Genomic DNA, 25,549 nt, shown 5'->3' on the forward strand with positions numbered 1-25,549 from the left:
TAACAGCCTTCAAGCCATATTGACAAGTGCGCCTCGCTGCATCATCACTGGCAATAGCCAAAGCATCTCGCCCAATGAGCTTTGGCACCGGGTGCATGAGAAGACTTATTTCAAATGTATACGCGCATCGACAAAGATGGCCGTATAGCAAATGTGATTGCTTCTTTTTTATAGTTTTGGAAAAGCGATTCCTGTGGCCCAGGTGGCTTGATCAAGTGGTGTCTCTAGTGCTTGGTGGACGGAATCGCAAGTTACGTTACAGTAGGAGCACTGCGCAGCGAAGTTATCCCCAAGGTTGTCCTCGCAGCAGGCATGGACGCGACACTGCCTGCTTCAGAACAAAATTCAAGGCAAGTGTACGTTGCTTTTCGGAATACTGCTGGCAATATTCCCTTTCATAACTGTTGCGCCACGTCACCTGCTTCTACACGGCCCCTTTCTATCGCAGAAATGATTTCGCTAACAGCAGGAGGATTTTGCGAACAAACATTGGGCGCTATAACGTAAAGCTATTCCAAACTTTTCTATTCCAATTCTGCTATCAGCCCTCCACGATTGGTCAAAAACTTTTTTCGACCTCCCCCACTTCACCTGTCTCTCACGCGAGTTCACGAAAACCGCTATACCTCCCCATCTGATATGATGTGTATAAACTGATTATGCATAATTTTACAGAAAAAAAAGCAAAAGTTATTTCTGATTCGACCCCTTCTCGCCATTAGCCCTCGGCTATTGGTAAAAAGTTTTCGGGCTGCACTCACTTCTCCTGCTTGTCACGCGACGTCACAAAACCGCAAGAACTCACCGCGTGAAAGTGACGTGTACGCGATAAAGATGCATTAATGTGCCGAACAAAACTGAATTTTCTTCGTAATAGCCGCAGGCTGCCCCGTTCCGAAAGGAATAAAAGATGGCTGACACCGATCGCTGAGACGCTGGCTACTCGCACCTGCCGGAGAGCATGGGTGTATTTGCGTATAATAAAACTTCTTGCGTGACCGTGTAACGTTTTCAAGCACTTTCGGCACGTTTACTACCTCATTCTGCCAACTCTTCTTTGCTGAGGGTCAGTTTTAGCGTCATTCTTAAGCTTCCGTTGCATGCCGGCGCGATTTTCGACCAGCCACCACAAGCTAAATAAGCGAAAGCCGACCAATCGCATACGCCGGCACCACCCTCTTCATCCGGTTATCGGTTTTCAGTGCACTGGCTCTGCCCCAGTGAATCCCTCTCCACTTGAGCGTTCTCCTCGCCTCTTGTCCGCCAATTTGATACGACAAGCCGCTCAGTGTAGGCAATGTTGTTCGTTTTTCAAGCAAACAAAAGTGACCTCCTATGACGAGGAGAGCGTTTGATTGGTCTGTTCAGACAACACTGTGGGTGACCGCCCGGTGCTTGCGTCGGTGGTTACGCAAATTTGACGTCAGGAAATTGGAATAGAAACATATTGGAATAGGTTTACGTTATAGGGCCCATTGTTTAGAAAAGCACTCACTGGACTCCCTTTGACAGAAAAGCACAGCGCGATCGCGAGTGGCCGACCGGTGTGGCTCCCGACAAGCGAGGCAAATCGAGCCGCGGAAGGTAAGTCGCGCCGGCCGCGTCGCTGTGGTGCGCCCTATCCGCTCCCACGAACCTCACTGTGCGTGCGCCAGGTCAGTGAATGAAGACGTGCCGACGCGAACCACGCGACCGGGGAGGCCGCAGGGCTTCGGCAGAACACCGTGCCGCCGGCCCGCCGCCCTGCGCGTTGCGCTTGCACTGCGCGCGCCGGCTTTCGGCGCCCACCGCGGGTTATCGGGCGGCGCTGCTCTCGGCGAGGCCCGGGAGCGACGGCGGGCGGCGCAAACATTTGAGCGAGCGAGCGCTAAAAGGCTCCAGCCGGAGTCCAACTCGTCCAGAGAACCCGTGGGGCCTGAGAGAGGGAGGCCGCCGTTGCCGCCGCCACGCCGATTTGCGATGCGCCCCTCGCTCCGCAAAGTTGGCCGCGGGTCGCATCGTCGCGGCTGCCTTTGAACGCGACCGCTGCCGCCGCTTTGGACGCGCGTGTCAGAGCTGATCTTGCCGCTCGTGGCAGTCCTCTCCGACCCGGACCCGGGGTTCAATTCGCGCGCTCTTCTCCGGCGCAGTGCAAGCTTTGAAGAGCCGCGTACGCCTCAGCTCTTGGCTGTTGTGGCGATTCTGCAGGACTTTCGCGCGCTTGAAAGCAGCCCGCGCACGACTCGGCGGAGGCAGCGGGAAGTTAGCGCTGCTTCGAGGCGTCCTGCTCACTTTCCGTAGGCAATTGCGTCTTGCTTGGAATAAGTGTCGAGTGGTGGTGCGATGACGCCGTTCCGACGTTCCTGGACTGTCGGCAAGAACCATTAGGATTGTCACAACTTCCTGGTGACTTCGATGTGACTAATTCTACGCCCATCGGAATACTGAGCTTTTTTTCCAGCAAACCCCTGAAACGTGTCACTGACCGAGATTAGAGTGCGTGTGTGCTTCGGTGGCATGGAGACGGCTTGAGTGCCCCATTACAAGCCTACGATCGCAGTTCACGTTTTTTTTTCTTTTCTGCACGTGATTATGACTGGCCGCGAAGGACTTGCTGGACTGACGCCGTCAGTGTTGTCGACGGCCGCCACATCGTCGCTTACGGAACACGTTACGCTGTAGTGTGACAATCTCTTCGCGAAGTCGCTGCCAGCGTGCGGTGAGCCGTGCGGCCGCATTTTATCGGCTGGATATGTCGACGTCCTTTCTCTGCTCGTGGACTGTGCTGGCGGCGGGAGCAGCGATGAGACTTCTCTTTCATGTCCACGTCTCCGCCGCGTCCAGTGAAGGCATCATAGGTGAGCAGCTGCCGTTTTTTGGCTCGCGCACAGCGGTGTACACGTGCTCTCTCACCTGTGTGCGCTGAGAAATAGACTAGACACATTTACGGCGAGAAAAATTCCTGATATCTGACACGTATCGTGCTCACTTTCCTGCTTCGTCACGAGACATGCGCCCTGACGACGGTATGAAGTGACCGTATTTCTTTGAAAGGCGTCTAGTAGCTTAGGTAGTGTCAGTCACACGCTGATATGATTGGGAATCCATTTGATTTAGAAAAGAGAAAGTGGTTATCAAATAATGCATACAACCGTATGCTCATCGCATTACTTGTGGTAGCCACAAGCATTATATGTGCCCTTGCATTACTCATGACATATTTGTAACTCCTTATAATATGAAGCAAAGCCGCAATCTCAGAACCAAGTTCTGATAAGCGTGAAGAAGCTCGTGTTTTGGTATGTTGAACAAAGACTTGACCAATCTAGGGGAAACTTGGATCTCCACTAGCAATGATGGGTGATTGCATTTATTGGTTATTATGAACAGTAAACAAGAAGATCAATTAAAAATCACGCTTCTTTAAAAAGCAGTGATGGCGGCCGTAAATGACATGAAAACGCGTGGCTTCCTCCCATCCTGTCTTAAAGAGCCTTCAGTGGACTCATAAACTTATCCAGTTAAGAATATCGTTTCTGTGTTGTATGGCTGCAACTAAAATTTATGATACAGGATCGAGTTATTTCAATAACTGGTGCATGGTATTTGCGCCACTTTCAAGCTTATTAGCAAACCTAACGTTGTTGTAACTGCAACGAACATGTGCGACGGGGGCTCGCAACGCTCGCAACGTGGCTTTTATAACAATGAACAATTCTTGAGTGAAACGCTGAAACTTGTGCGACATACGTCACATGTGATGCGTTTTTGGAAGCCCATCATCGAACAGCGGTCGCTTTTATCACACTTTAATGGATGTTTAGATTCACAACGACGCAAAAGCGTTGACGATCTCCACAACTGTGTTATCAAGAGCATTCCACGAAAAGTTATCTTACACTGTCTCACAGTGGATTCAGTGGCACCTTCAACACTTGCGCAAGCTCTTATGAGAGAATTTCTCGATGAGATTCTTACAGTCCTGTTCAGCCTTAGGAAATTTAAATGAAACGTTAGTCGCAGCATACAGAGAATTTGCCTTTTGTTACGGTTTAGCTCGGAAAAGCTACGCTCTTCTTTGCTAAAATATTCTTCTGCACTGGTATTCCCTGATAACGACCACTGTTTAGCGATTTCAGTTTGAATACTAAACATGTGCTGCGGAAAATGCACACAAAAGCACGTGCATACATACATACATACATACATACATACATACATACATACATACATACATACATACATACATACATACATACATACATACATACATACATACATACATACATACATACATACATACATACATACATACATACATACATACATACATACATACATACATACATACATACATACATACATACATACATACATGTCTGCTCACCATCGCTAATTGCAGCAAATCTTTTATTACAGTGTGGTAGCTTCAAAATTTCATCTAAAGAAGGAAAATTACTGTATTTACTTATTTTCATGTGACTAGAGATGTTGGCAACCATTTTGCCATGGTCTTCTCCGCCAATATTAAACTTTAAGTATAAAGCTGAAATTGTCAAAAAGTACAGAAAAAGCTGGGTAGCTTTTTCTAGCATTTCTCTTCTCTTCTGTTTTCTGTTATCTCGTTTTCCCGCCGTGATTTTCCAAAAAATAATATGTTTACTGGTTACCCGTTATATTAAAACGAAAGGATAAATTGTTAGATAGCTTTTTTTTTCATTAAGGGAGTAACTTGTACTCCCCTCATGACTGCAGATTTCATGTATATGTAAGAAAAAATAAAATGCTGGGATGCGGTTGTAACATATCATACATGTACAGATATGTAATACGCAATCAGTCGAAACGTGACCCTGGCAAGACATCTGGCGCCATGACACCCGGTACCACGTGACACATGAAAATATACGAGTTTAAATAGCCTTGTCCTGAGGCGCATCACCCGCTAGCTTTCTCCTGATTTCCGCGTACATCTTTGGTGAGCCGCCATGGATCGTGGCGCGGATGCAAGTTGACGTCCCCGTGCCTCTGCCGGTGATGGTAACTTCAGCGGCGGCTGCGTCCAGCAAACGGACCGGCTTCCAGAGCAACACCGACATATATATATATATATATATATATATATATATATATATATATATATATATATATATATATATATATATATATATATATATATATATATATATATATATATATATATATATATATATATATATATATATATATATATATATATATACCCGTGTGTGTGTGTGTTTTCTATAGCCTTTCTTGCGCATGATAAGCCATCTTTGATGATACAACACTAAATATCGCGTTGTGCATCTTCGGCCAAACAGGTCTAATTGCAGATTTCTTGCCGAGAAGCATAATTGGAGGTCATTAGAACCATCATGAGCTGCTCAGCGCAAATTTCTGTAACGAAACTTAAAACTCGGAGTCGATGAGAAGCCCATTGAAAGAAGGAGCCGCACCGCAGCTTGTTGCCTTAATCGAACGCTGAGCGCGAGGAGATGCGAAAGGCGGGCAAGTACACTGCCGCGCTGTTCTTACCGAGTCCAAATGAACACGAGAAGAGGGAAAGCACCGACCATTCAGTTCTTATCTTGACCGAGTGTTGTATATGTCTTTCTCGGATGCGACGGTGATTTAGAATAGTTAGCGGCGCACCAACAGGCCTCGGATTACGATCGCGCTTTCTTTCTGCAAGCGGCAATCTTGACAGCTATCTTGAATGAAGGCGCCATCAATCCGGTCACGAAATTGAATGGCCCGGAAACGGTGAATGCAGCACTGCAACCATTCTATGCTTTGCAGAGGTTGAGCCAAATGAGGGTTTCCTTATTTACGGGACAGGCTGCGGCGTTCGAGAAAAAACGTCTCGAAGTTTCTTAGCGTCTTCACTGAAAAAATAAAGAAAAGATAATAAGAATGATTTTTTCGCGTGGCGTCCCCCATAAGTATTTTCATACCGTGCTTGAAAGTCTATGCGCCACACACACATGCAAGCCTGATAGACTTGTTAGTGACGTTTGTCTGCGGCCTCTACAAGGATATTACATGCTCAAAAGGAGTAGCCTAGATGAAATCAACTGGCGATCTGTTGACTGACTAAATTCCTTTTTGTGGAGGGTCACCCGGTAGTACAGCGTCTTTTCTATGGTGGGTGTTGACATGGGCACAATCCCTACAAGAACTTGTTTCAGCTGTATGGGAATTAAATTCGATATCTCGTTGAATGTTTTTCGCTTACGACAATCATTTTTTTTTTCGACAAGCGTGATACGGACGCCTAGAAGCAGGGTTTATCAGGCCGGGCTGAGCTACGCCGAAAACGATTTACACAGGTTTGCTGTTATAAGCAGGGGTACGCGAATGTTCTTGTCTTTTGTTGTTTGAGTCTTCTATTGCAAAAGAGAAACACAAGAACTGTGAGAATACCCTGACAACAAATAGGAGCGCAACGGAAATGGTTTCAGTACGAAAGCATTGTACAGCACGTACGAGAAAGTGCTAAACGGAGATGTACGTGGGGGTGGGAGAGCCAAATATAACGCCGTATGCAAATGCAGTGACCCGCGCCAATCAAATGCGCTGCGCAGAAACCACGGGTAATGCCTAAAGGCCTGACCCTCGTTCATCGCTAAAATAGGTCACCTGCCGCCATTTGCAATCAATGAACCCGACAGGCTATAAAGCACGGCTAGGGTGCCGATCACCTCTTTCGAATTGTTAGCTAGCTGCAAAAAGCGTAGCATTTCACGCACACAAATAAATGCTTTGCAGACGAATGCCGTACCGTACAGAATTTGAGGTTTGGATATGCGTTTGTTCATTCCGTATTTTTGACTAGCCAAAGAGCTAGTCACCGATCCGAAACAAATCACAGTTTTACAGGTCAGTCACACTGAGTGTAAATGAATAAGACTAGATATAGAGGGAAGGAAAGAAAAAAGAGTATAACTAGTATTTCTCTTGTTTTCTGCCCTACACGTGGTGAGAAGGAAGGGTGGGGGGGGGGGCGGGGGCAGCCGCTCCACCATCTTAGCTAACAGGTTGAAGTCAAACTTATCAACAACACGAAGCAAAGGTATGAGTCACAGGTTTCCGCAGAACAATTACATGAAAATTCTTGCCTTTGCTTCGAGTTAAGTTTGACTTCGCCCTGCCATCTCCCAGCCGCCTGGCTAGCTCAGACGGTAGAGTGGCTGTCCAGGAAAGGTTATGGTTCCGGGTTCGAGTGCCGGACCATGACGAATTTTTTTCAACTTCGAGGTTCTTCTTACAAGGAACCCATACGGGTTTCCTTTGTTGGTTGGGTACCTCAGCAGAATTATTCTATCAGTTATTAAAAATGACTAGAAATAAAAATAAGATTCACCTGTCATTTATCAACACCGGCTCTCACCTGCACGTGAACTTGGCCGCACTTCCCGCTGGATGTAACACTGCAAGCTGTTCCTTTCCAGATACGGAAGATGCCTACTACTTAACATGAACTTGTTCAGGCTTGCAAGTGGAACGTTCCTATATCCTATTGCAATCAGGCCTACTGTACAGTGCTAGTACCAGCTATGATCGATTTGTACACGTGAAAAGGGATGCCACAAAATACTTTTCGGTTCAAACACAAGATGCCTTAAAGGGCAACTCCGGCGATATGTTGATGTCAACGGATGTCGATAAAATTCGCTGGGTACGTTCCTCTGAACACATCTGTCATGTTCTTAAAAAAAGCAGGTTTGAGAGTTGCACGTATTTTTTCACAAATGAATTTAATTAATTGCCTCGAACACCCTACCTTGCCTCCTCCACAGTTAAAAGCCGCATTGTGTATGACGTCAGAATGTTCCATGCAGAGCATGCCGCGATTACACAGATGACAGTGACGAGAGCGTTGAGGAATCGACGATCGGGAGCTGGTGCATGGCGTGAAAAGTTGCTGTCACGAGAAGTTGCGTTCCTGTAGACGTAGGCTGCACGAACTTCAGCCGTCGCCATCCGCACACAAAGTATGAGCCGATGTCGATCGGGTTCAGCTAAGGTTAAGCCTATTTGTCACAGTCACGTAGTTCATGTGGCTGCTGCTGGCGGACCTGAGCGACTGACCTGAAGCTAATTAACCCATCAGGATAAAGAAAACTCCTTCTGTAGTTCAGTTATGACCATGCGGAGTTGAAATAAACCATTCCTCGTTTCGTACAGTGCACACACAAAAAGCAAGAAGCGACGACACGGAGCAGTATCGACATCTGTACGTTCCCGTTATCGACAGAAAGCTGCTCGCCGCGCTCACCGCCACTTCCCTAAAAAATTGCGACTACGAACATGGGTGCACCTTTACGTATTGTCATGCAGACTCATTATTTAGCTTCCGAGGTACACTGCTTGCCTCGTATCCCAAATGGGCAGCAAGCGTAGGCCTCTCGATACAGCAGCGTAAACAACTGCCTCCTTCAGCTGCCAACGGTGTCTATAATGCCATCGATGTTTCCGCGAGAAAGCTACGCGTTCTCTAAATGAACGATCATACGCGCAATGTCCTCATTGATCTCCACTTTACGGAACATATTGTGTGCATCAATAGAATACGAAGAACGATAAGTGGGCAGCATAACAGCACTCTCGTACAGCGGTCTCACGCTCGCTGTTTTCGAAGATGTGTGGTGGCTCATATCAGTGCGATTCAGAGTGATGCAACAGTGCTTATATGCACAAAATCTGCCTGTTTTCATATGTTCTGGCATTAGGTGATGTCGCCGGTGAGCGGCTAGCATTATATCTCGAGCGAATGAGCAGTGGTCGCTGCACTTGCCGATGTAAACAAATGCACCATCCGGTGTTTTGGACTGTCAGCGGCGTTCTTGCGGGATACAAATACGGAAAGTCATGCTCCACATCTGACAGTGAGCATGCGAAGCGCTTCCCTGAGAAGGGACAAAGCACCTAAACTAGCAAGCAGCACGTATAAAATCAGTTGTGAGGGCCGACCTCCGTCTTCCTGATGCAGCCCAATATGCAGCGTAAAAGCGCTGGCTCTCATGGTGGCGGGTCGAATGCGAATGGCGATTCATGGCTATTGAATACGTCGGAATCATAACGGTCAATATTTGGCAGGTCCGAAAAGCTGGTGTAGCTAACATTATCACTCGAAGCTCCGGCGCCCCGACGATTCAGCCGAGCGTCTGCTCTTCGCTGCCAGAGGGCGAGACCGGCATGCCCTGCGCGCCTTTCCCGGTGTGTAGGCACTCGTGACGTCACGCGAAGAGGTTCACTCAGCGGCTTGTTCAGGTTTCGGCTTCGTTTTCGTGCTTTTCTTACTTAACTGAAATTATTTTCGAAATTGCTTAACAATTTACTATCAGACGCACGACGGGGGGTCTCGGGAACCTAAATATCCCATTACCTTGACATGGTAAAAAAGTCGACGGAGTGGCACTTTAATGCGCACATCTAATGCATAGAAAACACTGCCCATATAAAAGTCGCAATTTCGCCCGAAATGCTAAGCAAAGATAGTGATAGCAACATGTTTTACAACTACACGAAGTAAGGTCCGTAGATTTATCGGCCGTATCAATTCCATTCACTTACTAATTAAATTAACAAGCGCATGGTGAAAACTCTTCTGCTGCCTCTCGCTTGAACGCTTCTCGGAAACTTGAAACTGCGCCATCCCCAGCACTAGGCGCATAAAACGACAGCGTTCATGCAGCCATCAGCCATCTCGGCTCGGCGAACGCTTCCACCCGCCCAATATTAGCTTCGAGATAGGGTGCCCGTGGTGCAAGCGTTCAGCCACGCTCACCTGCCCCCTCCCCTTTCTCAAGCACGCCTAATGATGGCCCCCTACCCCCTAACCACTTTTCACGAGCTTCATTACGTCACGTCAAACATCGGGTGCGCATCAAGCCACCATGCGTCTCGGCTCACAAAAGCATTCTTTCCCTCGCACTCGCAGCAGACCACGCACGGAGCGCGATAGGATCGTTTCGCACTTCGAGATTATACGGAAGATCACGCCGACGATGGAAATTCGCCTGGAGTGTCCTTATAATTGCTATCGTAATAAAAAGAATAAGCTATTGTGAAGGAAGGCAAACGACAAGATAAAAATTTACGAGAGTCACACTTGTAGGTGCTCATATAAGCTGCCCGAAATTAAGTTGTCCTAACTTATCATTGAACGTTTGCGGATACACGAAAATGACATGCTTCCACCATGAATTCAAAACACTCGTCAATTAAAAAAATAAGCCATCAAAATTTAGTCCTGGCACGTTTGTTTTATAGGATGATTTGCCTCCATCTCTTCCTTGCTGTCTTTCTGGTGCTTTATCGGAATCTACTTGGCATTATAATGAAAAATGATTTGCCTAGCATAACGAACCTATAAACTTTCTTCCGTACACAGTATTATAGCTCGAGAAATTAAACGAAAACAAACACAGTGAACGGGCGGCGCGTTGTTGTTTTCTCTCTCACGCTCAATGCTTGCTTATTTTTACCGGCAGGGATCGCTTCATATACCTCCTCAGGTTACGGAAAACCGCTAATTTCAGGGAACCGCCGCACCAATTTGTAATGAAGGCTGCTGAAACCTAATGAGCCCTTGCGGCATCACTTGATTATTGCGCCGCTTTTTGGAATGGGGCATATGCGGGAAAGGCTCGCAAAATCTGCAAGGAAGAGGAAAAGAAACCCAAGCGTAAGGCGAAACCGAACGACATGTTGAAGTAAAAAGCGGCCCGAAAGAGACGAAACAAATCCGCGCGTGGCTTCAGAAATACGGATTCCATAATGAATTACAAAAAGCGTTTGCAAGAAACGTAGGACATCGCTTGTGGCACGCTATACTCAAGCTCCCGAGTACGAACGAAAAAAAAAAATTGTTCTGACTTTTCTTCTTTCTTTCTTTCTTTCTTTCTTTCTTTCTTTCTTTCTTTCTTTCTTTCTTTCTTTCTTTCTTTGCGCTGCCACATAGGAGCAAATGTGGTGCATATGTTTTATTCATGGCGGGATCAGGCGGTACTCATGAGTAGGTTGTCTTTGTACCCGTTACTTTCATTTCCAATTGCATTTACATTTTTTTCTATTTTCCTGTTAAACATTCTTATTTCTGTCAGTTTCTCGTTTCTTTTCACGAGCCCTTAGTACACGTTTTTTTTTTTTACAGTTATAGTGGACATCCTAATAGAAATACGTAGTAAAAGAGCGCGCCGTTTTAATAACGCGAAGCGGCTGGAGATTATAGAGGTATATTGCTTCTTTCGACATGGAGGCTCTTCTGCCGGTACGTTTTGCTGGAGTGTACTCGCTAATAGTGGTTGTTTCATCTTTTCATTGCTGTGAGACATTCTTACTACAAAAACCTGTTTATTGTGATTATTACCTTGGAAGCTGCTTCCTATTTTTATTACTAGTGTTCTTTTTTCTCCCGTGTGTTCCCAACAAACGTCCGCAAGTTCCCGTTACGTATCATGGCGCTTGATTTTCTTGTGATATTTTTTTATTTCTGGGGGCCCTATTGCTATGAAGCTAGATAGCTAGATTTCTTTTAGCCTCTTTAGAAACCTAATCTTGCTCTGGGGCTCGTGTTAACTTATTCTCGCTAGAAAGGAAAAAAGAAACAAAAGAGCGTTCGTGTACATAAAGTACGAGGTGATTTCTTGTAAAAAAAATGTGTTCTGGAACAACTTGCGACATTATTAGAGATGTCTAAATTTATTTGGCAAATTTTTATAATGCCAATTTGGCATTATAATTTGGCAAATTTTATTATTTTATAATTTTTCATATACCCTAAATCACCTGAAACTTACGGCTAAGACAATGCTATAAATTCGGCCTTCGACAAAGTGTAATTTATAGTAAACAGAAATTTTGTAAAACACTCAGTTTGAAGTTTGTGTGGCATAGCTTGCATTACTTATTGCTGGTCACAAATTTATGTACCTTTTGTGAAGGTGCTGCACAAACACAAGGTGAAAAGAACGCGTTAACGCTTAAGGTAGCAGCACAACATAAAGCGACTTTTTAAAGGGATATATTTCCTTTAATTTCACGGAAACGTTTGCTGATTGTAAAGTTACCTGTCGCGCAAGGTGTTTTTGCAAGATTGCGCCGCAGATAATCAAATAGTTATGTGTGCGTGCACGATTCTCGAAATTCACGTGATGACGCATGTACATTGTAGACCCCTTAATCAAACAACACGTAACAGCTAGCTAAGTGCTATACGACACTCAGATTGGACGCCGTTATTTGAGCAATAACCAGCGTTGTCTTCAGTACGGCAGAGAAGTTATGGGGCAAACTCACCATATATAAGTTAAAAGGATATATATATATACTGCAACGAATATTTATCCGGTGGGTTCTGTTCAATAACGGCTCAAAAAACATGACAATTTTTTTTATGTTTACAAGACGTAAGCGTAGCGACACCGCACGAATATTTCCGAAGGACGCAAAGAAGAAACCACGTTCCGCGCTATGTACCAGCTACACGGACAGAAAGAAACAAATCAAACCACTGCGATGTGAACCAATATCACTTCCGCCCGTTTCACCAACTTATGCGTCAAAGCAAAACACTCATCGCAAACACTTGTTATGAAAAAGTGCACGGCGAGGAATTTGGCGACGAAAAAAAAAAGGCGGGGGGGGGGGGGGAGAAAAAACTACGAGGGAAAAAAATGCCTGCGCAGCACATATGCGTGAGGCATGTTGCTTTTCTTGTATTTTTCTTCCAGCATGTATCAATAAAAGCACGCGACGAGAAAATGAGAAACGCTATACGCAAACAAAGGAAAACGCGACAGCTACCGCGTCTCGGAGCAGCCTCGAGTAATCGATGGAGCCGGCGTCTTTAACGCGCTATAGAATATCGATGATATCCTGTTCCCTCGTACTCGTACCGAGCGTTCACACCAAGGCGTCTCCGTGTTGGAAGAAAACTGGCGCTTGTCCAAGAGCCGAAAAACTTGCGCGAATAAGCTTCACTTTGCTGCTTCTACTGCGTATAGGGCCGACGCGTTCGGCGGCTGCAGTGTGGCGGCATCAGGCCGGCGGACTCGCGGGTTAACGTCGGCGAAAGTTTTTCAAAATGTTTGTTGCATTAGCAGAGGGTATGAATAAGTACTCGGGAAAAAAATGATGGTTCTTGGATTTTACGTGCCAGGACCTCGGTATGATAATGAGGCACGTCAATAGCGGGGACTCCGAATCAACTTTGACCGTGTGAGAATCTTTACCGCGCAACCAAACTGGAGTGCGCGAGCGTCGTTACATTTCGCATGCATAGAACTGCAGCCGCTGCGACCGGGATCCAACCTGCCACCACGAGCTCTGCAGCGTAACGCTATAGCCACTAAGCTACAGTGGCGGTTGACGTTCTCACGACAACCATGTCCTGCAGCGTTCTACGACCATACCTTCTTTCCGGTATACTAAACGAGCCAGACCTGAAAAGATAGATAAAAGCAAAGACAGTGAGGTTATAACCAGAGAATATCGCCGGCTTTCTACCCTGTTCTAGGGAAGGGGAAGATGGGCGCGAAGGATGAGAGGAAAAGAAGGAAAGAATGAGCAATACGTGACTATGTGGCGTCTTCGCAGACAGTGTGAAAGTGCCGCATAGTCATACACAGTGTCAATGTCCCACTGAGACATGCAACATTACACAGTGTACAGTGTCGCACAGCCATAATTAATCGCACAGTCCAGTATCCTTTAGACATGATGCCTTGTGCTGATGCCCGCGTAGACCAGTGCCCCAGAACTTTGCTTTCTGTGAGTAGGCGCTTGTCGCGTTGGGCTAGCGTGGAGGAGAGCGCGGCTCTTTGCTGGTCGAAACGAGGGCGCCTGCAAACGAAATACGCAACCGTTTTGTTGCACCGGCTGAAGCCACGAAGCGGGGCGTAGGAAGGCAAGTCTGACAAGGATGCAAATGATGGCCAACATTCGCGTGAGATTGAAATTAATATCCTATTCCTAGCGTGCAACAGTACAGCCTTTGCCTAAGGCATCGTGGGGCTCAACAGTGGCGGAACAGGCGAAGTAACGCTTAATGAAACAGCTAGACTCACATGCGAGTGCTCAACATGATGAAGCACATTTTCGTCTTTGGTGAATACAAGAGCGTGGTGGCACTTATTCTCTTTCGATTGAGTAAGTATACTGTGCGTTGTTTAGCCACTGCAAACAAACAAAATGATTAGCAGTATAAGTTTAATAACATACAGAGATGACTGCATTAATGTCCAACTTTCGATCAGAAGATTACATAACACCAGCCTTGTCGGGCATTGAGACAATGAAGAAAGTTATATGTTCTTTTTTTTTTTTCAAACACTGACCTATGTGGAGGCCTTTGAGCTAGGCTGGCCTTGAGTGTCGAAGTGCTGATTGCATCTCAACTTCCTTTCTCTCTTCAAGCGGATTTCTCACCACTATATTCTGCCTTTCCGTGGTAACATTTTTTATTCAGGTGTCAGTGCTCTAGCTAGAACATACATATTGTTCTACAATAAATTCTTGATCAGTAGACTTATTCAGGCAACCGGCACGGACAGGAAAACGAAATGTCGAGAGAGAGAGAGAGAAACTTTATTGTGATTCTAAAGATTTGAAGGAGGGGTGGTCGGAGCCTCTCAGTCCAGGGCCCCACTGGCCTCTGCCGCCTGCCTGACCTGGCTAATTAAGGACTTTTGTCCTGCCAGATCGGAGCGGGCGAGCTGTGCCTCCCACTGCTCCATTGTCCTACTGGTGTTTGGCCTATGAGGGTGCTTAGTGCACTCCCAGGTTATGTGCATTAGGGTAGGTATGCCACCGCACCAAGGACAGTTGGCCCTATAACGAGTGGGATACATGGCGTTTAGCAATTTTAAATGGGGGAACACCCCTGTCTGTATTTTACGCCAATCGGCGGCCTCTTCCCCGTTAAGTTGTGGGTGAGGCGGCGGGTATTTTCTTCGGACTCCACGCTGATGAGCAAGGATGTCTTTGGCATTTAAATTGGTGGAATTTTGTGATGGGTAGTGCGGGTGGTTGGGGTTAGAAGAGGACGCCGTCGCTCGGTTAGTGAACCCTCGAGCTAACGCGTTAGCCTTTTCGTTCCCCTGTACCCCCGCGTGGCCCGGGCACCAGAGTAGGCGATGATGGTGGTTGAAGGATTTCGGGATTATCGCGAGGCTAGCCGCAGTCACGTGCCCCTTGAGAAACATGCGACATGTCTCCTGGGAGTCCGTGACCACGACCGAGTCCCTTTGCGAACGCTCCGCGTGAGCGAGTGCGATCGCCACTGCTAATATTTCAGCCGAGGCTGGGGATCCCGCCGTGGCCGACGCGGTAATTTGCTGTTGGCTGACAGCGTTCACGACTGCCAGGGCGTACCTCCTTTGGTAGCGCTGCCCGGTCGTGTCTGCATACAGAGCTGCGTCCGTGTAGTACGTGTTGTACCTATGGTTGTTAGAGTAGGCTGATTGAATGTGTTGTGCACGTGCTTTGCGCCTTTCTTTGTTGTACTCTGGATGCATATTCTTTGGAATTGGGGCTACTGTAATTTTGGATCTCATCGAAGGAGGGAGAGGTACGGCCTGCTCTGTGAGATAAATGGGGTATGCTGGGATATTGAGTCTAGCCAATATTGCCCTACCAGTTTTTGTGAAGCTGAGGCGCTCCCTCTGTCGCATCAGTGTGGCTTGCCTCAGTTCGTCGAAAGTATTGTGCACTCCCAAAGCTAACATGCGCTCCGTTGAAGTACATTTAGGCAGGCCCAGAGCAGCTTTGAAAGCGGTTCGAATTATTGTGTCAGCCTGCTTTTCCTCCTCCCTGTTCAGGATTTGGTACGGTAAGCCATAGGTTATTCGACTAACCACTAAGGCCTGTACGAGCCTTAGGGTATCGTCTTCTCGCATTCCCGCTTTTCGATACGTCACGCGACGTATCATTTGGGCTATGTTGTTGGCTGTGGATTTGAGGGTCTTGAGTGTCTGTAGTGCTCTCCCGTCGCTCTGAAGCCACAAACCCAGGACTCGCATCGTGGGTACCTCTCGGACTGATTGGCCCTCAACCACGATGTTAATCGATCCTCTGGATTTGTAGCCTTTCGCGTGTATCCGGATAACCTCAGATTTTTCGGGTGCGCACTTCAGGCCACTCCATCTAGAAAATTTCTCCACCGCTAATACTGCACTTTGGAGCGTATATTCCTTATCCCCTAGTGAACCTCTGCTCGTCCACAGCGCGATGTCGTCTGCGTAGAGCGTGTAACCTAGGTCGGGTATCCGATCCAGATCGCGCGCGAGTCGACACATCGCAATGTTGAAGAGAAGAGGAGATAATATAGCTCCTTGAGGTGTTCCTTTGTTAGGCATTTTAAATAAATCCGAAGTGATTTGGCCAATACTGATGCTCGCCTCGCGGTTGGAAAGAAACGCTCTTAAGTAATTGTATGTGCGCTCACCACAACCCGCGAGTTCGAGTTCTTCCAATATTGCGGCGTGAGAGACGTTGTCAAATGCTCCTTTAAGGTCTAGTGCTAGGACTAGTCTCTCGTCGCCGTACGGTATATTAGTTAGAATTTCATCTCTAAGTAGGAGGAACGCGTCCTGGCAAGATAAACCCGTGCGAAATCCTATCATGGAGTCCGGGAACCAGCTCCGCTCTTCCAGGTATCGCTGCAATCTGCTATGGATAACCCTTTCATAGAGCTTACCTAGGCAGGACGTGAGCGACACCGGCCGTAGTGTATCAATCGAGGGATTCTTTTTTGGTTTGGGGATCATGATTATTTTAGCCAATTTCCACTCTTGGGGCAAGTCTCCCTTGGCCCAGCACTCGCTATTAAATATCTTTGTGATTTTCGCTAGGGCTACAGAATCCATGTTTCGAATCATTGCATTTGTGATCGAGTCTGGGCCCGGTGCCGAGTTTTTAACTGCGGATTGTGCCGCCTCATACACTTCTGCGTACGTTATATCTTCGTCTAATTTAGGGTTCGCCTCCCCCGCGTATTGTCTCCTCGCGGACGACGATGCCGTAGCAGGTGAGGGTCCTATGTACTTTTTCTGAAGCGCATGAACGAGATCTTGGTCTGTACCCTCGAAGTTGTCTGCTATAATTTGGAGCTTCTTGTTGTTCTCAGTACGCGTGCTCATCGGGTCCAGCATGCTTCGTAGTATTCGCCACGTACTGCTCGTTCCCAGAGTTCCTGACAGGGTTCCACAGAACGTCGCCCACTCGTTTTTAGCGAGCTCGTTGGCATGGCCTTGGGCTTGCTCTGCCAAGAGAGCGATGCGTTGTCTCAGGTGTTTGTTTAGACGTTGCCTTTTCCACCTCTTGGCCAGTTTCCGCCTCTCTTCCCATAGGCTGACCAGGTGAGAGTCTATCACCGGCACCTCCGCTGTACGCTCAATGGCTTTAGTGGTGTCCCCGTGTGCTCGTCGAAGGAATTCGGTCCATTCTCGCATGTTGGTCGGGGCTGTATCCGACTCCTCCAGAGCTCTCTGGAGTTTTCTATAACGAGGCCAGTCAGTTAATTTAGCCTTTCCTATTGTTCTCCGTATGTTGGGCGTGGAGAGCGCTACTCGGATTATGTCGTGATCGCTTCCCAAATTTTCATCAAAGGAAACCCATTGTGCGTCTCTGATGTTTATTGTAAAGGCACGGTCGGGCGCCGTGTCTCTACTGACGCTGCTACCCGTGCGCGTCGGTTTGCCGATCTGATTGATTGCCCGTAAGCCCAAGGCCGTTGCGGTGCGCTCGAGTAGGAACCCTTTGGGCGACGTTTTCGCGTATCCCCATAGTATGTGGGGTGCATTAAAGTCACCCACTATCACCGCCTTATCCCTGGTGCCCGCTAAATCTTTTGTTGCTGAGAGAATGTGGGGTAGGTCGTTCCCTTTGCTTTTGGGAGGACTGTACAGATTTGTGATTAGTGTGTGTGCCTTACTTCGTTTCTTTGGCATCACACTGATAACTATGGAATTAGTCTCTCCCTCAGTTGGCGGAAGTGTTAATAATTGAGCGTTTATCGACTTGCTCACCAGCGTGGCGACCTTCGAATTTTGAGGATCGCTCAGAGTGTAGTATCCCTGCAATTTGGCCGGCTTGGCCCCGACCTCCTGCAGACATATCACGTCCGGAGTGATTCCGGAGTTTTTGATAAACTGGTGGAACACTGCCGCTTTCCTGGAGAAGGAGCGGCAGTTCCATTGCCATATCTCTAATTGGTCTGAATTTTGTATTCGTTCCGATTTCTTAGCGTGATTAGCCATGTTGCCCACTCTTATTTTAAGCCCGTGACGTTTCCGTGTCCGAGCCGTCGGATTCTGTTACGCAGTGGCTTATTTTAGTTTTTGCCGAACCCGCTCCTATCGCAATTGCGCGTTTTTTGGTGGGAACAGCCTTCGAGACTGCCCTAAGCTGTTCCGCCACGAACCCCTTGTGTTTCTCGAAGTCCTTCGTGCACTGTTGTTGAAATTCCGTTAACCTTTGGGTAATTAATGCCATCATTTCATGCATAAATATTTTCAAGTTTTCCGCGATCATTGTCTGGATCTGCGCTGCCGTTATCGGCGCGTTTTTTGAGATTTGGGTTGTCGGAGACTGCGCGGAGACGGAGATTATATCTGCCGCCGCTTTCGCTTTGGCTATTTGTTCAGATTGACGCGGCATTTCCGGCTGTGGTATTGTGCTATTGAAGCGCGCCTCTAACTCTGACACTTGTTTCTCAAGTGATTGTCGTTTGCGTTCTTCTCCTGAGAGCTGTTCTCTTAGTCGCGCATTTTCCTTTTCCAATTTTTGAATGCGTTTATCATTTTCACCAGTATTCTGTTTTGGAGCAGTGGGAGAAACAACCCTCGCCCAGCTCACCTGCTGTTTTTTAGGCAGTGGCGAATTTGACCGCTGTGAAGCCCTGGAGCTGGAGGGGTCCCTCGACGGGGTATTGCTCTTCGCTCTGCTTCCGTGTGGAGATCTGGATCGCGATCGGTGCCGGTAGAAGTCCTCCTCTTCCATGCACTCGAACCAGCGCCCCGGTGCCTTTTTGGTGTTCTGTCCCGACCGCTCCCGCGATCGAGACTGGCGAGTCGTCTTCACGCGCTTGGCGACAATCAGTTTGTTCGGGCACCGACGCGTCTCGTGCCCCGCCGCCCTGCACAAGCCGCACTTCACTTCACATTCGTGTCCCTGCGGGGGTGGATTTTCGAGTCCGCAGCCACGGCATATGTTCTTGGGGTTCGGACAAACGTCCGAGCGGTGTCCCTCTTGCATGCACTCCAGGCACATTTGGATTGTTGGCCTGTACTCCGTGCACCGCATCTCTACCCCCATGTAGTACACGCATTTGGGGCGCGTGCCTCCCGAGAAGGTGAGGAGAGCGGTATTAGAGCTTCCAAGCATTCGGGCCCTTTCGATGGTGACTCCTTGGGTCCTGACGCGCAGGTGTCGCTGGAGATCTGCTGATTCGGTGTGTGCTGGGAATCCGTGCACCACCCCTTTGTAGCTATCATCTGGATCCGCTACGTACACGTTGAAGGGGTGTTGCTTGCCTCGCAGCTCCATGCACGTGACTCGACGAATGACGTCCGCCACTTCCAGTGAAGGTGTGGAGACGATGATGATATTTGTTCCCTCTCGAATTCGCAGTATGAAATCTTCTCCAGTGATTTTTCGCTGGTTCGGTCCGTTTCCTGTGATTATCGTCCCGGTAGCCCGAATAATCGCTTGCGGTATTTCTGTTCTCAGATATTCCTTGAGCATTAGTCCTTTGTGTGGCTTCAGTATTATCTTGATGTCATTCTTCGGTAATGGTGGCAGAGGCTTCCCCTTCCACGGGCGCATGTTGCGACGACCGATTTGCCCGTCTCCTTTCGCGCCGCCTGCTGATGGCTGTCCGTTTATGTTGTTCTTGTTGGGAGCCGTTTCCCTGTCGTTGCGCTTGACAGCCTCTCGCTGTCGCCGCGATAGAACTAACTGCCAGCCGTCCATCGCCTGGTTGTGGGCGGCGATCTCTTGGTTTTTGCTAGTCCTCGCTTCGGAAAGTACTCTTGTGTCCCCGTTTTCGTCCGCGTTGTTAACCGGATGCGGGGGTGTTATTTGGAGGTCCATGTCCTCTGACGTAGCCATCTCGTACGCTCGGCAGAAGCGATCTGGTTATTAGGTGGTGAGGCGGTCGCTCACGCGCTAAGCCTATCGAGGCCTAACGGGGCTTCCGCCGCTTCGAATTTTCAAAGTCGCGTGTAATGACGAAAACTTCACTCACGGACTTGAACTTGGTCTTGAAACGGAGCGTTTGTCGAGTGGAACCCGATGGGATAGTCGAGTCTGGTGCAGTTGACGAGTTTTCGGCTAAAACGTCGATAGTCGGCGTAGCCCATGTGAATGAGCGTGCTCTGCCGGAACTTCTTCGTCTTCGAAGTTTTCTTCGAAGTTCTTCGAAGAAGTTTTCGTTTTCGTCGTTTCCAAATGATTATTCCAAGAGGTGTAAGCGACTTGAAGAAGTAGTCAGTCACAATTTCTTTTTTTTTTTAGAAACATTAGCTGACTGAAAGCCATCGGCTTTTCCCTAATGGCGTTACTACGTCCATTTGCGCATATATCAGGAAATAATTAAACGACGTGCAAGTCTGCCATGGCGATGTCAAATTCAATCCATCTTTATTCAAGGAGAAACTCAAGCTCGAGCTCGACGAGAAACTATTACTCCATCTCAGCGCTGATCCCATTTAAGAAACTCTACTTCTAGAAATCATCTTCTTTTAAATGAGTGATCATCGACAGCGTCAAGTAAGGAGTAACAAGGACCGACAAGCCAAGGAAGTGATACTCGAGACACCAGCCGCGAAGATGTAAAACAGAAGGCCTCCCTACACAGGCAAACATGCGAACAGCGGGGAATAAGATCGAAACAAAAGTCGCAGAAAAAAAAAAGAAGCAAGGAAGCGCTGTGAGAAACAACCAAGGACAAATAGAAAGACAGTGAAAACGAGATGCCCCGCAGTCGACGAGCAGTGGTGCCGACGATCGTCTGGCGTGGCCCGGCCGCGTTGGCTGAAATATCGCCGACGACATATATTTCTCCGCGACAAGGATGAAGCGGGCGCGCGGATCCCTGACGGGCGCGCCGCGGAAGCAAGAACAATAAAAGAGCCGGTTGTATAGGCAGGGCACCGTCTCACAGGGCCAAGGGCGGCCGGCGACGAACAAGCGCATGCGTGCGGTGAACAACGCCCCCGCTCCAACCCCACAAGGAGGACGGGAAGGATGCACGAGAATAGAGACGACAGATGCGGCCCTGTTTCGCAGGCACCGCTCGCGTGCTAGCAAGTCAGCCGAACACGGCGTAAAGAAATATATATATAAATAAAGGGGCAACCGAAAACGCGACGAGAAAACGAGATGTGATCGCGTTGAAGGAAAGGGGGTTAGAGGGCGCGGTACGGAAACCATCTCTGACAGAGTCAAAAGGGAGAAGATGGAAAATGGGTACGCGCTGTATATAGACAAGAGGCAAAAAAAAAAACAAGAAAGGGAGGGGGGTGAGGGGGAGACGGTCGAGAAACAATAGCGGCGATAAAGAGGGACACAAAAGAGCTCGCGAACACTCGCGGAGAACAGAAACGTATAAAGCGAGGTTTCGCCACTCGTCAGCCCTGCCTGGCTGGCCCACCGTCCGCCATCCCGCCCGCCCCTGCCACTTTTCCGGATGCCTCCGCTGCGCACTGGTTCAAATGTTCCGCGGGGCCACCAAAGAAAACGTTTTGCTCCGGACGGCCGAGCTTCTTTGATTTGTTTCTCCCGCCTTTCTTCCCCCTTTTTCTTTTCCGCTGGTATTCGACAATATACTAACCCTACGGTCCTTGTTGGCCTCCTCATCCTTTACCCTCATCTCCTTTCCCTAGGCTGCGCTTCCCGACGTGCTTCACTCTTTCTGCCATCCGACGGAGCTCCCTCATTTGGTGTGGTGCGCTCCAGAAGCGCGTGAAACATTGTACAAGACAAAGGGCACACACGAACACAAACGCATGCGCGGACACACACGAACGCAGAAAGAGAGAGAGAAAGAGAGGGAAAAGAATAAACGCTGTGGCGCCTCGCGCTGTGACATCGACGGAGGAAGCCGAATACAGCACGCTGATGCCGACGTCGCGCCGATGCTATTTCCGTCTTTCGTTGTACGCCCCACCACTGCCGCCGCCGCCAACACGTGACAGCGGCGTCTAGCACTACACCCGCTCGATGTCTTATCGTCTGTTTGTACGGCTGCCGCCTCAGCAAGCGGAAAGTTGGAAACGGGACTGGCTGCTGCCTGCGCTACACGGGAGAGCGTCTCCCGTGCTGTCTAATAAAAGGGGCAGCGGCGCCGCGAGCTGCGGAGGGTTCACGCTTGCGTTCACCTTCATCTTTTCTCTCTCTCTCTCTCTTTCTTTTCTATTGTCTCGTAATCATTCCTTCTTTTTATCTGCGCTAAAGAGAAAGGTAAAAGAAAAGTGAAGATGACACGCCACGCTTTATTGTTTTGTTCTTCCCATTGTCTCCCGCGCTTTAGTGTATAGTACACGTGTCGAAAGAACGACCGAAAGACAAGAGAGAAAGAAATGATGCAGACAGAAACGTATAGTGAAAAGCAAAGAAGAGACTGGTGCGAGGGTCGGAATTTCTTTCCATCCCGCCGCGTAAAGCGCAACCATTATTACGTTATTCGCGCGCCTTTTATGCGCCCGTTCTATGCCGAAGCGAGAGGCTCGTTGTTTTATAGTTTTACAAAAAGAAAAATCAAAAAAGAAAGAAGAGCACCATACTTCTTTGTTGCATTTGAGAAATCTCTCTTGACAGCGCTGTGAAGAGCACGAAATGGTGGTTGCACTTTTTGTGTCCTCCGCTTTGAGGAAGCTGCATTCTGTTCGGTGGATCATGGTTATCGTGGCGATATACGGTTGTAGAACACGCCACTGCTTTTTTTCTTTCGCTGATATTACTTCATGGAGTTCGCTGTAGGTTGAAGAGTGATTTAGTGTTGTCTTTTATTTTTCTGTTTTCTGGCTTCCTATAGAATCCACCATACCTTCTCATAAGGTGTTGCGCTACTTCTTGTATGTTTTTTGTTTGTTTGTTTTTTCGCTGACTGCAGAGCCCGAGTTAGTATGTCGTGATGTTCAGGCTTCCAACTAAGCATCCGAAGCATCCGCGAAAGTCGAGGAACGACATTGTTCTCAAGCGCAGCTTAAGAAAGGTAACAAAGACCCCGCGCTGCTTCCGGATATGTGCTCTGCCGCTCGTCGCGTATCATATTAGAGCGCCTTCGTTTACACGGCAAGAATTTGAGGGGCAAAACAACTTCGCTTTCAAAGATCACCGCCGAACTTTAAGACAAAGCACCGCCGATGCGTAGCTTGTCATCTTTGACTCTAATTAGCAATGTTTACGCATTGTCCTTATGCAAATATTTGATGTAGATTCAGCACGACGCATCCGTGCAGTGACAGGCTGTCTTTTCTGTTAAACAAATTGCAAAGCAGGATTCAGGCGTTTGGCCGCATCAAGGATATTATTAAATTCTGGCTGCGCTGCGCAAACATGTTCCGCGAAGTTGGAAGAAAAAAAAACAAAAATACTACAATGCCAGTAACAAAACGGTGGCGGCACCATCGGTCCCAGGTGTTCCTCTTCCTTTCTTAAACCAGAACTTTTTTTTTTTGCTTTCGTTTATGTCTTCGACGTATTAAATTGTTTCTTTTACTTTACCTTTGCCTATCCCCGTAAAAGCTTGTGCTTCACTGAGGTGTCTTTATTAATTAAAAGCGTGGCCGGCTGTCATACATCAGCGTTTTTCAATGGCACCACTCACTCGCCCAACTCCGCCTTTATTCTCTCTCTCGCACCCGCTTCCGCTGCATTTGCCTCTGGTGTGCAGGAAGGCACAGAGCAAAAGATAGCAGACAGCGGAAAAGTATACAGCGCCGGGAAGTACGGTCATGTCCGCGCAACGAAAGCGTTCATCGCAACTTCCCGAACGCTTTCAAAGCGAAAGCTTTCCCGCATCGGGGCGGGCACCCATCACCTGTACTCGCATAGTCAAACATCCATTTCGACGGGAAACGAAAACAGGGAAGCGGCGAGAGTGGCACTGCCCAGCGATGTTTAGTGAGCGGCGGGAGGACGTCGTGCCGAGAGTGAGGAGAAGAAGAGGGAAATTGAAAGGTATAGCTAGGGGTAAAGAGGGAGGGACAAGACGCGCGTAAACTCGATCGTGCGAGGGAGTCGAAGGGACGAACAGTTAGAAGGCTGCAAGAGGAGCCTGCTGCAGGATCCCGGAGTGTCCGGCGGCCGGCATCGTTCCGATGCTTAATGGGCGGCCGCCTCTGATGAAAGGCTGAAGCAATTTCCGTTTGAGGCCCCCCTGGTCCGATCGTCGGGAGAGGGGGAAGACGACTGTAGGGACGAATGAGTGGCTGCATTGGAGGCGGCGGGCGAGGGAGAAGGGGCCCTTCCATGGCTGGCTGTCGGCTACTTACTACGTGCCTCACGGCGCGCGCTCTTCTCTGCAGCGACGCGGCGGGCAGCCAAAGAGCAGCAGAGGCAGCGCGGGCGGCGCTGCGGCCGGAAAGCGACAGAAAAGAGCATAGCAGCATCGCCAACGATGCGGCCGCCGGCCGAGTGAGCATTAACGCCGGCCAACGAGGCCTACGTGCCGGTCACGCGGGGCACGTTTTTGGCGGGCCATCTGTCAGCGTCGTCGACTGCATCGTGTCCCCCGCTCTTTAACGTGACTGCGCGCTTCCGACAGCAAACAATGCGCCCGACCGCCTCTCGGCGCCACGCACGGACGCCGGCGAGCGCGCGCTGCCAATTCGCTCGCGACGCGTCCATTTGAGACTCGGTCCGCGCCTCGTTCGAGCCACGCGGTTCGTGTTTGCGCTTTCAGTTTGCCGGCTGGCTGCCGCTGCTATTGTGTGGCCAGCGTGTTTTGCGGTGGGCGGGAAAAATGAGGCCGCGAACGTGGCCAGCTTACCAGCGTTTCTCGGTGTACTTAGGAGAAAAAAAAATGACTTTCTATGCACTTCAATGCTTTCTTCCTCTCGCCGCAGGCCAACTGTGTTTTCATTCCCCGGGACGCTGCAGAGGGGGTTTTTCACTTTTCTAACGTTTACAGACGAGAGCTTGTGTGGAACACAAGCAACCTCGAGTAAACATGCACAGTGTACATGTTACTTAAAAGGTTACTCTGGTAATGGCAAGCACCATTGCAAATCAAATAATAATTAACAAAGCTGCGTAGTTCTGCATAAAGATTGCGCCCTCATTGTTCGTGCATTGGCCGGCTACCAAGTTCGGGTTAAAATAGGCTCTGTGGAAGAAGTTTGGATTCTAATGCACTCACCACTGAAAGCATGTCCCGATCAAGTACTGGGGTCCGGGAAGCTGTCCATCCCTAATAAAACTCATATATGACAATCAATTGTGTCCCAACAGAAAATCAACTGAGGGCCGCAAATACTCGTTAAAACTAATAATGAATTGTTATAAACAATTTTTGTAAGACTAGGACACAAAAAAGTGT

General features: G+C 48.4%; 2 protein-coding genes across 3 annotated transcripts in view; one reads left to right on the forward strand and one right to left on the reverse strand.

Annotated features, from left to right (window-relative positions):
• The first annotated feature begins 1,890 nt into the window (after positions 1 to 1,890).
• LOC135899532 (hemicentin-1-like) overlaps positions 1,891 to 25,549 on the forward strand; it is a 237,907-nt gene continuing 214,248 nt past the window's right edge. For both annotated transcript variants that reach the window (XM_065428813.1, XM_070537558.1), the window contains exon 1: positions 1,891 to 2,837. In XM_065428813.1, the coding sequence (XP_065284885.1) occupies positions 2,732 to 2,837 (106 nt within the window). In that variant the 5' untranslated portion in view covers positions 1,891 to 2,731. The remainder of the gene's footprint in view (positions 2,838 to 25,549) is intronic.
• LOC139059456 (uncharacterized) lies at positions 13,717 to 19,977 on the reverse strand. Its single transcript, XM_070537885.1, has 2 exons — positions 18,862 to 19,977; positions 13,717 to 13,848 (listed from the first exon to the last, which is right to left on the reverse strand). The coding sequence occupies exons 1-2, from the start codon at positions 19,975 to 19,977 to the stop codon at positions 13,717 to 13,719; spliced, it is 1,248 nt and encodes a 415-aa protein (XP_070393986.1).

The sequence above is a fragment of the Dermacentor albipictus genome, chromosome 4 (assembly GCF_038994185.2).
Source record: "Dermacentor albipictus isolate Rhodes 1998 colony chromosome 4, USDA_Dalb.pri_finalv2, whole genome shotgun sequence".
NCBI lineage: Eukaryota > Metazoa > Arthropoda > Arachnida > Ixodida > Ixodidae > Dermacentor > Dermacentor albipictus.